The 13,003-nt window shown below is 42.5% G+C and overlaps 1 protein-coding gene across 1 annotated transcript; it reads right to left on the bottom strand.

Annotated features, from left to right (window-relative positions):
* Positions 1 to 1,368: 1,368 nt before the first annotated feature.
* Positions 1,369 to 7,229, bottom strand: Cxcl17 (C-X-C motif chemokine ligand 17). The gene is given in 4 exon segments (XM_059279911.1): positions 1,369 to 1,731; positions 3,416 to 3,517; positions 4,125 to 4,205; positions 7,205 to 7,229. Coding segments are annotated over 4 exon segments (306 nt in total). The 3' UTR covers positions 1,369 to 1,633.
* Between the last annotated feature and the right edge of the window lie 5,774 nt (positions 7,230 to 13,003).

The raw sequence follows: 13,003 nt of genomic DNA, 5'->3' as shown, positions 1-13,003 counted from the left end.
AAGGGAGGGGCTTGTCCTCTTGTGTCATAAACAGGTCCCCACCCCACTCACCACTCAGTTTAAATGACTACCCGTCTCATAAGGCAAACATCTTAACTTAGTCTTCTGTTTCATCTGGGATGATTCTAGATGGATGAGTGTTCTCTGCCCCCAGAGAGGGGAATCTCATGTAGCCCAGGCTGGCCTCAAGCTCCTGATCCTCTTGTCTCCATTTCCCAAGTTCTGTGACCAAAGGTGTGTACCACCATAGTTCAGTATTTTTCCCACTACTGATACCAGAAGAATACTTGAGGAGTCTCTATATTTATAATAATAATTTCCTCTTCATTAATTTTCACAACTAGTTGCCAGTTGAATTGTCTTAGATTATTGCTCTGATCATTTTATACCTATGCTAAAAAGTAAAAAAAAAACTGTGTCATCCTATTTTTGTAGGCTCAAAAACCCTCTTGAATTGCAGCTGAGATTCTTCATACCATCTTTATAGCCTTGAACCGTGTTTCTACATTTATATCTCTTGTATTGCATTAGAAACCCACAGAATGCAGTAATAATGATGGGGATAATGATGATGGTAGGAATCATAAACACTGAAGGCTGTCTAGATCCTAAGAAACCAGAACTTGTAAACCTTTATTATTTTTAATCAGGCAGTGTCTGATTCAGTGTTTTACCTGCTTTCTATGCCCCATCCAGATGTTGCACCTTAGAATGAGTGAAAGAATAAAGAATTAGGCAATGGAGAGAGAAAGAGGGGTCAAGGAAGGAAAAGTGTGTGTAGAATCCGGGATGGGTTTCCAATGAACAGGGCAAAGGGTGACATGTGGATTGAATGTGAGTAAGTCAGACCCCATTTGATTGAAATAACTGATACTCATATATCATACATTTGCATTACATATATGCATTATTTATTTTATTTGCTAACTTCCTAATGGTCAAGTGAGATCAATAGGAGGCTCAGGTTTCCTTGATTCTTTTAGGGTAAACAGAAGAGGTAAGTGTCCTGGTGCCAAACACCAGGAGCTAAACACCGAGATACTGCAGGGTACAATTTATTCACGGCTGGGCCTAACTTACAGTCCCCTCCTTGGGAGTAGGAGAATGTAAGCTGCAGCAGAGAGAATCTTATATGGGTCTTCCATGACCTCTGCAAGCAAGCAAAGCTTAAACAAAAGCAGAACTCTTTGCTGTTACCATTTAGCACAAACACATTGTCCAAGTTTTTGACATCATTGTGATTGGCCAGTTTCAGAAAGTCTATCAAACTGACCTGGTTTCTCAGAAGGTCTTTGTAGTCTGTTGGTTTAAAAAACCACACAATAGGAACATGAGTCTTATTTCACGTAAGAAATGAAAGTACCAACATCAAGATTCTGGGAACAGACCTGGGAGCTAAATAAACAGAGGAAGGGAGACTCTGCCATTTTAAATGATTTAACCCATATTGAAATCAGTAGTGATGAGAGAAGATGGCAGTAGAGAGCACAGTAGCCAACATGCTGGGCAGTGCCTTCTGAGAGCACTGGGATGCTTTTGGTGAGAATGGGGGTGGGGAGAACAAGAACATGCTCGAGGGTTGATCACCTCTTTTTCACTGAGAGTGTTCACTTGAAAGAGTGGAGTCTCAGAACTATAAGGGCAGAGCAAAACTTGCTAGTTGACATCGTTTGAGAAATTGTTGGCAGCTTCTGGAGGGCTTGTTTGGCTTCCTGTGGTGCTTTTGGTATCCTAGAGCACAAGTAAAAGGGGATGCTGTCATCAAAAACTTACAAATACATTGTTTTATTTTTATGTGTGTGTGTGTGTGTGTGTGTGTGTGTGTGTGTGTGTGTGTGTGTGTACCTGAGTGGGTTAGAATAGAATTTCAGATCTCCTGGAGCTGGAGTTACAGGTGATTGGGAGCCACCTGACAAGTGTGCTGGGAACCAAACTATGGACCTCTGATTTTTTTTTTTTTTTTTTTTTTTTTTTTTGGTTTTTCGAGACAGGGTTTCTCTGTGTAGCTTTGCGCCTCTCCTGGAACTCACTTGGTAGCCCAGGCTGGCCTCGAACTCACAGAGATCTGCCTGGCTCTGCCTCCCGAGTGCTGGGATTAAAGGCGTGTGCCACCACTGCTTGGCTACTCTGGTCCTCTGAAAGAGCAGCCATTGCTTGTAACTGTTGCTCTGTCTCTCCAGCTCCTTTAAAAGCATTGCAAAGTGCAAAGTTTAATTTTTATGTAAACTTTTGAAATTATGAGATGCAGCTGGCTGTGGTGGTGCATGCCCTCAATCTCCACACTCAAGAGGCAGAGGTTGGTGGATCTCCGTGGGTTCAAGACCAGCCTGGTCTACAAAGTGAGAGATCTAGGACAGCCTGGGCTATATACAGAAACCTTGTCTCGAAAAACCAAACCAAGGGCAAGGGGGCGGCACAAACCAGAATCAAAAAGCCAAACAAGGGTGGAAGAGATGGCTCACCAGGTAAGACATTTGCCAAACTTTATGATCTGAGTTCAATCCCAGAGACTGATATGGCAGAAAGAGAGAACCGACTCACAACTTTCTTCTCTGACCTCCACACATGTGATGCTATATGTAAACACACACACACACACACACACACACACACACACACACACACACACACGTATACAATATAAAATAAAGTGATAATTTATAAAACAATGGTTTATTTGTGTGTATCTGTGGTGTGCATATATGTAGGGTTGCACTCACGCCATAGTAGAAATTTGGAAGTCGAGGGCAACTTGCAGGAGTCTGTTCTCTCTTTCTATCATGTGGGTCCCAGGGAATGAACTCAGCTTGTTAGATTTGGCTGTAAGCACCTTTACCTTCTGAGCCATTTTTTTGGCCCTTGATTTACTTTTTTGTATAATAACATTTTAAAACAGACTGTGGGGCTGGAGAGATGGCTCAGCGACTAAGAGCATGAGTTTGCCCCTTTAGAGGCTCCAGGTTCAATTCCCAGCACCCACATAGTGGTTCAAAGCCATCTGTAACTCCTGTCCCAGGAAATCTGATTCCCTTTTCTGCCTTCAAGGGCACTGCATGTAGGTAGCGCACTTAAATACATGCAGGCAAAATACCCACACACATAAAATGAAAACAAACAAACAAAACAACCAACTGCCAGATGAAGGAAAAGCCCAAATCTTGTTCCACACTGACACTGGTGTCGTCTTCAGATATCAACGGGCAGGTCACAGCCTCCCAGTTTCCTTTTTCTTTGATAGTTTCAGAATAAGTCTATCTTGATGTTTTTACTCTTTCTGTTTTCCTACAAGCTGACATTGAATAGAAAGGGGCTGGCTGATGCTTGTGTTTATTTTGGTCTTCTCGGCCTTGCCTCCATCCCTAGTGAGTCCATAGGACTGAGTGTGGTTTAAGCAAGGCCATCCTCTTGAACTTACTGTTTTTTTTCTCACTGCCCTTGACATGATCACAGGGACACTGCTTCCTTTGTGACTCCAGCACTGGTGTGGATTTTCTCTTTGGGGTTCTCAGGAACCAATCTGTAACAACAACAGGCTGCTGCTTAGACAACAAGATTGGTATGTTTGAGAGGAGGATTTGGCAGGGCTTTTTGAGCACTCTGGTGCCTCTTTCTCACAGACTGGGGAAAAGGGTTAACAGGGAACAATGGAGACCTCAAGCTATGTGAACCCCAGGATTTCTATGTTGTTTTTGTGTGACCTCTGTGGGTAGGGATTTGCTGACATGTTTAGAGGGGTCATTGGGATATCCCTGTGGAAACTGAAAAATGAAGAAGTGAGGCCCAGGTGTCTTTTTAGGGCTACATTTCTTCTGCTTTCAATCCTTCCTATAAGGAACATCAGGTTAAGACCAGGATCTAAGATGCTTTTAGGGAGCCAGGAAAAAGTAAAAACCTTCCAAGAAGGTACAGGGAATTTGGGGAAAGTGTTGGTGGGGGTGCACAAAGATCCTGGTAGGCATCTAGCTCCTGTCTGACTCAGGGAGAAAGCAGGCATTAGTGCTGCATCTGGTGGGAGGCTGAGGTTAGCTCAGACAACATCTGTCCTGGTCTCGGAGGGGCTCAAGGGAGATGAAGGTTTAGGGTCACAATGGCACCAACTCTGTGGTTAAGGCTGAATTACTGACCTCTGCATTCACATTCTTGGCCGCCTTCCCGGAGCCATCTTCTAGAAGCCTGGCGTTGGTCACCATGGCTTCTGGCGACTCCTGTTGGAGGCAAACACATGTGGTTAACTTCCAGATACTGGAAAGGGAAAGCTCTCTGTGCCCCTATCCTCCAGTGTTGTGCTACCTGAGTACTTAGATCAGCACAACCTCTGTGTCTATGTGTCTCTGTCTGTCTGTCCTACCTTCCACTGCTGAGCTCTAGGGAACTCCAAAAGAAGGATATTGTAAATGGGTAAAGAACTGAGACTTAAAAATCTATCCTAAACCCTGGAGAGATGGCCCAGTGGTTAAAGGCACTTGCTGCTCTTGCAGAGAAAACCCAGATTTGAGTCCCATCACCTACGTGGTGGCTTGCAATCATCTGTAATCATCTAGTTTCAGGGGATCCAGTGACCTCTTCTGACTTCCACAGGTACTCGTGTACAAAGCAAAAATAAATCTTAAAAGAAAAAAAAATCAGGCCTACTGAAAACCTTAGCTGAGAAAGTGAAGAAAATGGCTTCTGAATCTAAGGGAAGACATGATGGGGTTATTGGGACTGCAACCTCCACATCCCTCATTAAAATACTGGTAACTTAGGTGAGAGCAAGGAGCAGATAACTGTAAACCAAAATTTCCACCTGAATTCTAAGTTGATGTGTTTGAATCCACAATTCAATTGACTATTAAGAGAATGGTATTTGTGTTTGTTCCTCTGGGACAGACACATTGCATCCAAGCCTATGTTGTTATCTGATTCTACCACCTCCATGTATTTGAGACAAGGTCTTGCTATGCAGCTCAATGTTCATCTGGCTCCTGGCCTTCAGTGATCCATCTGAATCTGCTTCCTGGTAGCTGTGATTATTGGTGCTTTCCACCAAGCCCACCCCTAAAATATTTCGATGACTACAGAAGATGAAGGTTTAAGGGCTGGTGATAGCTTAGCTGGGACCTGCTGCCAAGCTTGACAACCTGAGTTCCATCTTTGGGACTCATATGGTAGAGGAAGAATATTGGCTCCTGAGGTCTGTCCTCTGACTTTCACACATTTCCTGTGTGTGGCATGTGTACCCACCCACAGAAAAATACATTAATTAGATATAATACAAAATTTGTCTTAGGGTTTCTATTGCTGTGATAAAACACCATAAACTAAAAGCAACTTTGGAAAGAAAGGGTTTATTTCATCTTACAACTCTCAGGTCATACTCCATCACTTCTTGAGGGAAAGCAAGGTAGGAATTCAAGATTGGAACCTGGAGGTAGAAACTGGTGCAGATGTCATGGAGGAAAGGCTGCTTACTGACTTGTTCCTCTTGGCTTGCTCAGTTTGCTTTCTTATATATCCCAAGACTACCTGCCTAGGGGTCTCACTGCCTATAGTGAGCTGGGCCCTCCCACATCAATCATTAATCAAGAAAACACTCTACATCTTTCCTACTGGCCAATCTTAAGGAGGCATTTTCTCAACTGAGGTTCCTGTTTTTCAGATGACTTTAGTGTGGTGATATATTTTTGTAATCTAAGAAATAAAGCTAGCCTGAAGATCAGAGAACAGAGCCAGCCACAGAGTTAGCCATAGAGGTCAGGCAGTGGTGGCACACGCCTTTAATCCTAGCACTCTGGAGGCAGAGATAGAGATCCGCCTGGATCTCTGTGAGTTCAAGGCCACCCTAGACTACATGAGATTAATCCAGTCTAAAAGAAACAGAGCCAGGCAGTGGTGGCGCACACCTTTAATCCCAGCACTTGAGATTGCATGCCTTTGCTACCAGCATTTAGGAAGCACACACACCATTAATCCCAGCAGTAGGAAGGTTGAGACAGAAAGTGATATGACTGGGCAGAGAAAGGCGTATAAGGTGTGAGGAGACAGGAACTGAAAAGCCCTTTGGGCTGAGGACTCAGAGACATTCGGTCAGAAGATTCGTGGAGTTGTTGAGGTGAGAAGTGGCTGTGGCTTGTTCCTTTGTCTCTCTGATCTTTAAGTATTTACCCCAATATCTGGCTCCAGGTTTTTATTATAAGACCATTTAGGATTTGAGCAGCACCCTAGTTTGTGTCAAATTGACAATACACAACTAGGGCAAAATTATAAAAAAGATAAAGGTTTATAGATTTGAGAATTTCAAGCTAGAACTGGGCCCACATGACACCTCCTCTAGTTTTAGTTGGCAATGTTTCCTGTTAAAACCAATAATGACAGATTAGAAATATAGCTAAGTTTATGTGCTTGTCTGACATGTATGATACCCTGGATTTGATCCATAGCACCATGAAAACAATCAAATATGCCTACATATGTTTCTTACTGTGTTTAAACTATTCTTTCTTTGAGACAGGGTCTCCATATTATAGCTGGGGTTGGACCAGCTTCCACCTGATTCCCCAGCTTCCACCTCCACCAACGCCCAGCTCATTTTTGTTGTTATTTTTGGTTGGGAAAGGGTCTTGCTATGTGGTCCAGCTGTCTTTGAACCTTCAGCAATCTCTCTAACCCTGATTCCAATCGCTGGGATTACAGATGAGTACTGTGCTTGAATTATTCTTGTGTAATTTATGACTTGAAATCTGTTATGGCTTGAATGCTATCCTCCCAGATTCACATACTAAAGATCTAACCTCTACTTCCTCAGAATGAGTATATTTGGAGATAGAGTTTTGAAAATGGCAATTAAGCTAAAATGATGCTTTTGTGGAGTTGTTTAATCCATTTTTATAAGAAAATGAGCCATTTCATAAGAAAAAGGTTGTGGTGGCACACACCTTTAATCCCAGCTCTAGGGAGGCAGAGGCAGGAGAATCTCTGTGGGTTCAAGGCCAGCCTGTTCTACACTGTAAGTTCCAGAACAGCCAGGATTACACAGAGAAAACTTGTCCCTGTCTCAAAAAACAAAATAAAACATAAAGGCCTTAAGGATGTGTACACACAGAGGAAAAACCATGTGACTGATGGTATGGCAAGACGCTAACAGAATATGTCTCCTTAAAGCCTCTGTGTTGGGGCTGAGGAGACAGGGCAGCAGTTAAGAGCACTTACTGCTGTTGCAGAGGACCTGGGTTCGGGGAAGTTCATAACATACTGTAACTCCAGTTCCAGGGGACCTGACTCCCTCTTCTGGCCTCCAGGGCACTGCATGCATGTGGTGCACATGCTAGATGTGGGCAAAGCATTCATATACATAAAATACAATAAATGAATCTTTAAAAAAAAAGCCTTCTTTGTTGGAATTCTAGTTCCTAATGTGATTATATTAGGAAGTGGGGCCTTTGTGGGGTTAATTAGGCCATGAAGGTAGAACTCCCAGGAGTGAGACTTGTGTCCTTGTGGAAAGGGACCCCCGAGAACCTTCAGTTTCCACTGTTTGAGAAATGTTTGCACACTGTGAGATGAATCTTAATTGAATTCAATCATGCCAAAACTCTGATCTCAGAAACCCTACTTTCGAAACTATGACAAATAAATTTCTGCTGGTTCTAAGCCATCCAGTCAACAGTGGGACTCTATCACAATCTCAACTAAGATTGCAGCCATTTGTCAGCCAAAGACAGAGGCTTTAGAAGAGATTCAGACCTTCTGGTACCTCAGTCTTGGATTTCCAGTCTCCAGAAATGTGAGAAAATCAAATTTGTCCCAAAAGCCACTCCAACTGTGGTATCTTGTTATGACACTCCTAACAAATATAGACAAAACCTTTTTCCTGTAGTTAGAAGTTTCTCTGGTCCTGTCCTGCCCCATGGTCAGGATGGATCTCTCCCACCTGCAACTGGCAGCTGCTTGGTCCCAAGTAAATACACAGAGGCTTATATTAATTATCAGCTGTATGACCTATGGGTCAGGCTTCTTGCTAGCTAACTAGCTATTATAACTTAACTCAACCCATTTCTATTAATGTATATGTTGCCATGTGGCCATGGCTTTACTGGTCTGCTGGCATGTTGCTCCTTGGGCAGCAGGCTGGCATCTCCCAGCTACTCTCCTTTCTTCTTCCTGTCTCTCTCTTGGATTTCCTGCCTGGCTATAACCTGACTTGCCATAGGCCAGAGCAGCTTCTGTATTAACCAATCATAGCAACATGTATTCACAGCATACCAAAAGACATCCCCACAGCATTCTCCTCCACTAACCTCAGAATCAGTGGTTCAGTACTGACAGAGCTCATTGCTCCTGACACATGGTAGGCATTTAATAAGTGTTTGTTCAGTAGGTGCATGGACAAGCGTTTGGAGAGGGTCTCCTTTAGAGATCATCTGGTTCAATTCAGGCCTCCTGCTCCCATACTTGTGCCCTTTCTGCCACACAGATGGATGGTATTGCATCATTTCCCAGTGCTGTTTTCCAATGTTCTCATGTGCTGTTTTGAGCACTATTAAAATTAGTAGGGCACAGCCTTTGCCTTCTAATTTTTTTCTAGCATTTTCTCCTTGTGTGGCCTCTATTCCTCATTTTATCAAAAAGCCATAAAACATTAAAACCAGAAGAAATCTTATAGATGATTTAGTTGGATCCCTAAAGATAGAAGTTTTTAAATTCTAAGTGATCACATTTAGATATGTAGAAATGGTAACCCAATTGGAGAAAAAAATTGAAAGTATAATAAACTTCATCATCATCATCATAATTCTGTGGCAAGGTCTCTTGTAGTTCAGGATAGTCTTGAACTTACTACAGAAGTGAGGATGACATTGAACTCCAGATCCTTCTGTTTCTATCTCCCAAGTGCTAGAATTACAGGTGAGTGGTGTGATGCCCTGCTCAAGAACACATTTTTTATTTAATTTTATTTTTTTAAGATTTATTTTATTTTTTTTTGTGTATGAGTATTTTGCCTGCATGTATGTTTGTGCACCACTTGCATGCCTGGTGCCCATGGAGTCTAGAATAAATCCTTGGATCCTCTGGATGGTTGTGAGCTGCCATGTGAGTGCTGGGAATCAGTTCTGATTCCTCTGCAGGAGCAGTCAGTGCTCTTAACCATGGAGCCATCCCTTCAGCCCCAACTTGTACCAATCTTTATGTTTATTTACTTCTTAATTTTCCTCTAAATTTATTTTACAAAGTAGTCTCACTTTGTGTGGAATTATAAATTTAGTATATTCTTAGTATTATGCTTGTCTTTACTCCCCTCTTCTCCTCTTTCTCTTTGTTTCTGTCTTGTTGAGTAGCCCAGATTAGTCTAGCAGACCATACTGGGATACTTTCTTTTCTAATGGGTTAAAATAAGCATGTTATTATTAAGGATATTAAAAGCAAATTTATGTTTCATCAAAAATTAGTCTTGGTTAATGCTTGCCCAGTGGACTTTCTATCCAGATAGACCTGGGGCTTCCTACTGGCTCTATCACTTAACTGTATGATGTATACTTCTTGGATTTGTGAGTCTCTGACTTGCAAAACAAGGATAAGTAATGCCCAACTTGCTGAAGAACAAAGTAATTACTGTGAATGTCCTGTGTCCAGACATATGTTCAGGACATGAGTGTTATTATAGTTGTTACTGAGGACTACTAGTTGTTTTCTTCCTTCCTTCCCTTCCCTCTCTCTCTTCCACATCTCCCTACCCCTTTGCCCCATGTAGTTCAGGTTGACCTCAAACTTGATAAATAGCTGAGGATAACCTTGAACTCTTGACCTTTCTACCTCAGCCTCTGGGTGCTGGGATTTCAGGCATGTGTCAACATACCTGACTTCTAGTTGTTTTCTGAAGACAGTGAATCTATCATTAGCTCCTGGCTTTGTACTGGCAGGCTGAGCAAAAGTTAATTCTACTTGTTAAGACTCTAGCAATCTGTCTTCCTCTTCATTCTCCTTTTACTCCAGACAGGGTCTCACTATGTAGCCCTCCTTGCCTGCAGCTTTCTGTGTAGACCTGGCTGGTCTTGAACTTGCAGAGATCTCCTTGCCTTTGCCTCCCATATACTGGGATTACAAGTATGTGCCACCATGCTAAGCTGATATATCATTATTTTGATTTGCCAGGTCTACCACATATTTACATTGTGATTTTTTTAAAAGATAGGTTGCTTAACTTGCTGTAATTTGTAAAATATGGCTAATAGTGCGTTGGTATGTGTGTGCTGTTTCCCATCTCTGTCTTCCACCAGAAGGGCTACATAGAAGCAACAGCGCCGGGCAGTGGTGGCGCACGCCTTTAATCCCAGCACTCGGGAGGCAGAGGCAGGCGGATCTCTGTGAGTTCGAGGCCAGCCTGGGCTACCAAGTGAGTTCCAGGAAAGGCGCAAAGCTACACAGAGAAACCCTGTCTCGAAAAACCAAAAAAAAAAAAAAAAAAAAAAACCAAAAAAAAAAAAAAAAAAAAGAAGCAACAGCTCCTCCTAGCAAAGGACATGTTTCAGCACCCATGACAAGAACCAGGGATTCTTGGAAATAGCTGATTCCAGGGAGCAGGAAAGTATAAGATAAGCCTGAAACTTCTTATGTCAGAAAGTAAGGAACTGCCAAAAAAAAAAAAAAAAAATGATGGAGACATTAAGACTATGGAAACCAACATGAAGGACAATGTGAATAACATAATAAATGATGGTAGTAGTGGGTTACCTGTGAGTTTCTGAGTCTATACAGGTATAAACAAGTAGGTGAAAGGAAGAAGGCCTGAAGGCCTGGAGAGATGGCTCAGTGTTTATAAGCCCTTATTTCTCTCCCAGAGGACGTGAGTTCAGTTCCTAGCTCCCACATCAGGTGGCTCATAACTGCCTTTAATTTTACCTCTAGGGATCTGACATTTTCTCTGGCCTCCATAGACACAGGCACACATAAATAAAAAGAAGAATAAATCTTAAAAAATAAATAAAAGGTGGCGCACGCCTTTAATCCCAGCACTCGGGAGGCAGAGGCAGGTGGATCTCTGTGAGTTCGAGGCCAGCCTGGGCTACAGAGTGAGTTCTAGGAGAGTCTCCAAAGCTACACAGAGAAACCCTGTCTCAAAAACCCAAAATAAATAAATAAATGAATGAATGAATAACTAAAAGGAAGAGCCTTTTCTTTTTTCTAAGATTTATTTTTATTATTTATGCATATGTATGTGTGTGCATATATGAATGTAGGTGTAAGCATTCCCATAGGCCAGAAAGAGGGCCTCGGGTCCTTGGAGGTGGTGTTGCAGGTGTTGTAAATTGCCTGGTGTGGATGCTGGGAACTGAACTCAGGTCTTCTCTAAGAACAACAAGTTCTCTTAATGGCTAAGCCATCACTCCAGCCATAGGAGCTTTTTCTTATAGTGGAATTCTGGGTAGCAAATAATCATTATTTGACTAATACCATAGTCAGAATTTTTATAGACAAGAATAAATGGCTTCTGAAAATTAGTGCACAAAAGTACGTCGACAAGAAGTGGGATATTGGGGTTGGAGAGATGGCTCAGTGGTTAAGAGTACTGACTGCTTTTCCAGATGGGTTCAATTCCCAGCACCCACATGGCAGCTCACACCTGTAGCTCCAGTGTCCAACACCCTCACATAGACATACATGCAAGCAAAACACCAATGCACAGAAAATAAAAGTAAATAAATTATTTAAAAAAAGAGTGAGGATATTGGCATGGCTTCAAAGCATCTTTCCACAAGATGGTTGTTAATTGCAACATTAGGAAACAGTAACTTTACAGCAGACAAGACTGCAGATGCCACCTTTACCAGCATGGTCACTGGTAAGGAGCAAGAAAGGCACTTGGGACTTTTTTCCATGTGCTGTGCTGGGAAGGACACATCACTTTTGTGATGCTTTACATTTTAAATTATTGTTTGTGTACATGGTGTGGGTGGGGGAAGTGTGACTCCCATAACACATATGTGGATCTTAGAGGAGAACTTTGTGGAGTAGTCTGTTCTTCCCTTCCACTTTTACGTAGGTTCTGGGTATCAAACTCAAGTCACCAGACTTCCACTGAGGTCCCTTGCCAGCCCTTCTGTGCACAAAGTGAATAAGCAGAACTTAATCATGAGGAAACACTGGAAAAACCCGTACCGAGGACATTCTAGTTTCCAGTACTCTTACAAAATATACCAAGAACTCCTGGGAAGGAGGGGGAAAGACTTAGAAGCGATGCTAGCTTGGAGGACACCAAGGTGTCATGACAGCTTTATTCACTGTGAGTTCTGAAGTGGTCTCTGTACTAGGAAAAGGATGTTAGTGGAATAATTAGGACACTGAATATTTGAGGAATTAGCCAATGTTACTGTGTTAATGACAGTTTCCTGGTTTTTAAAATTTTGATTTTATGTGTTTGGGTGTTTTGCCTGCATGTACATCTGTGAACCACTGGTGTGTCTGGCAACTGAAGAGGCCAGAAGAGGGCATCAGATGCCCCGGAACTGGAGTTACAAACATCTGTAAGCCACTATCAAGATGCTGGGATTTGGACCCAGGTTCTCTGAAGGAGCAGACAGTGATTTTAACCACGGAGCTATCTCTTCAGCCCCTTTTGTTTTTAAAGATTTATTTTTATTTTATGTATATGAGTATATGTATATGTATGTCTATGCACTGTATGTATGCAGTGTCCACAGAGGCCAGATCCCCTGGAACTGGAGTTACACAGAGTTGTGAGCAACCACATGGGTGCAGGGAATCAAACCCTGGATTTTCTGGAAGAACAACTGCTGTGGGATGGTCTGTATGTCAAGTGTGCTGCTGATTGGTCAATAAATAAATCACTGATTGGCCAGTGGCCAGGCAGGAAGTATAGGCGGGACAAGGAGAAGAATAAAGCTGGGAAGTGGAAGGCTGAGTCACAGAGACACTGCCAGCCGCCACGATGACAAACAGCATGTGAAGATGCCGGTAAGCCACGAGCCACGTGGCAAGGTATAGATTTATAGAAATGGATTAATTTAAG

This window comes from Peromyscus eremicus, chromosome 1 (genome assembly GCF_949786415.1).
Source record: "Peromyscus eremicus chromosome 1, PerEre_H2_v1, whole genome shotgun sequence".
In the NCBI taxonomy this organism is placed as follows: domain Eukaryota; kingdom Metazoa; phylum Chordata; class Mammalia; order Rodentia; family Cricetidae; genus Peromyscus; species Peromyscus eremicus.
This window is presented reverse-complemented; position numbering and strand designations above follow the sequence as displayed.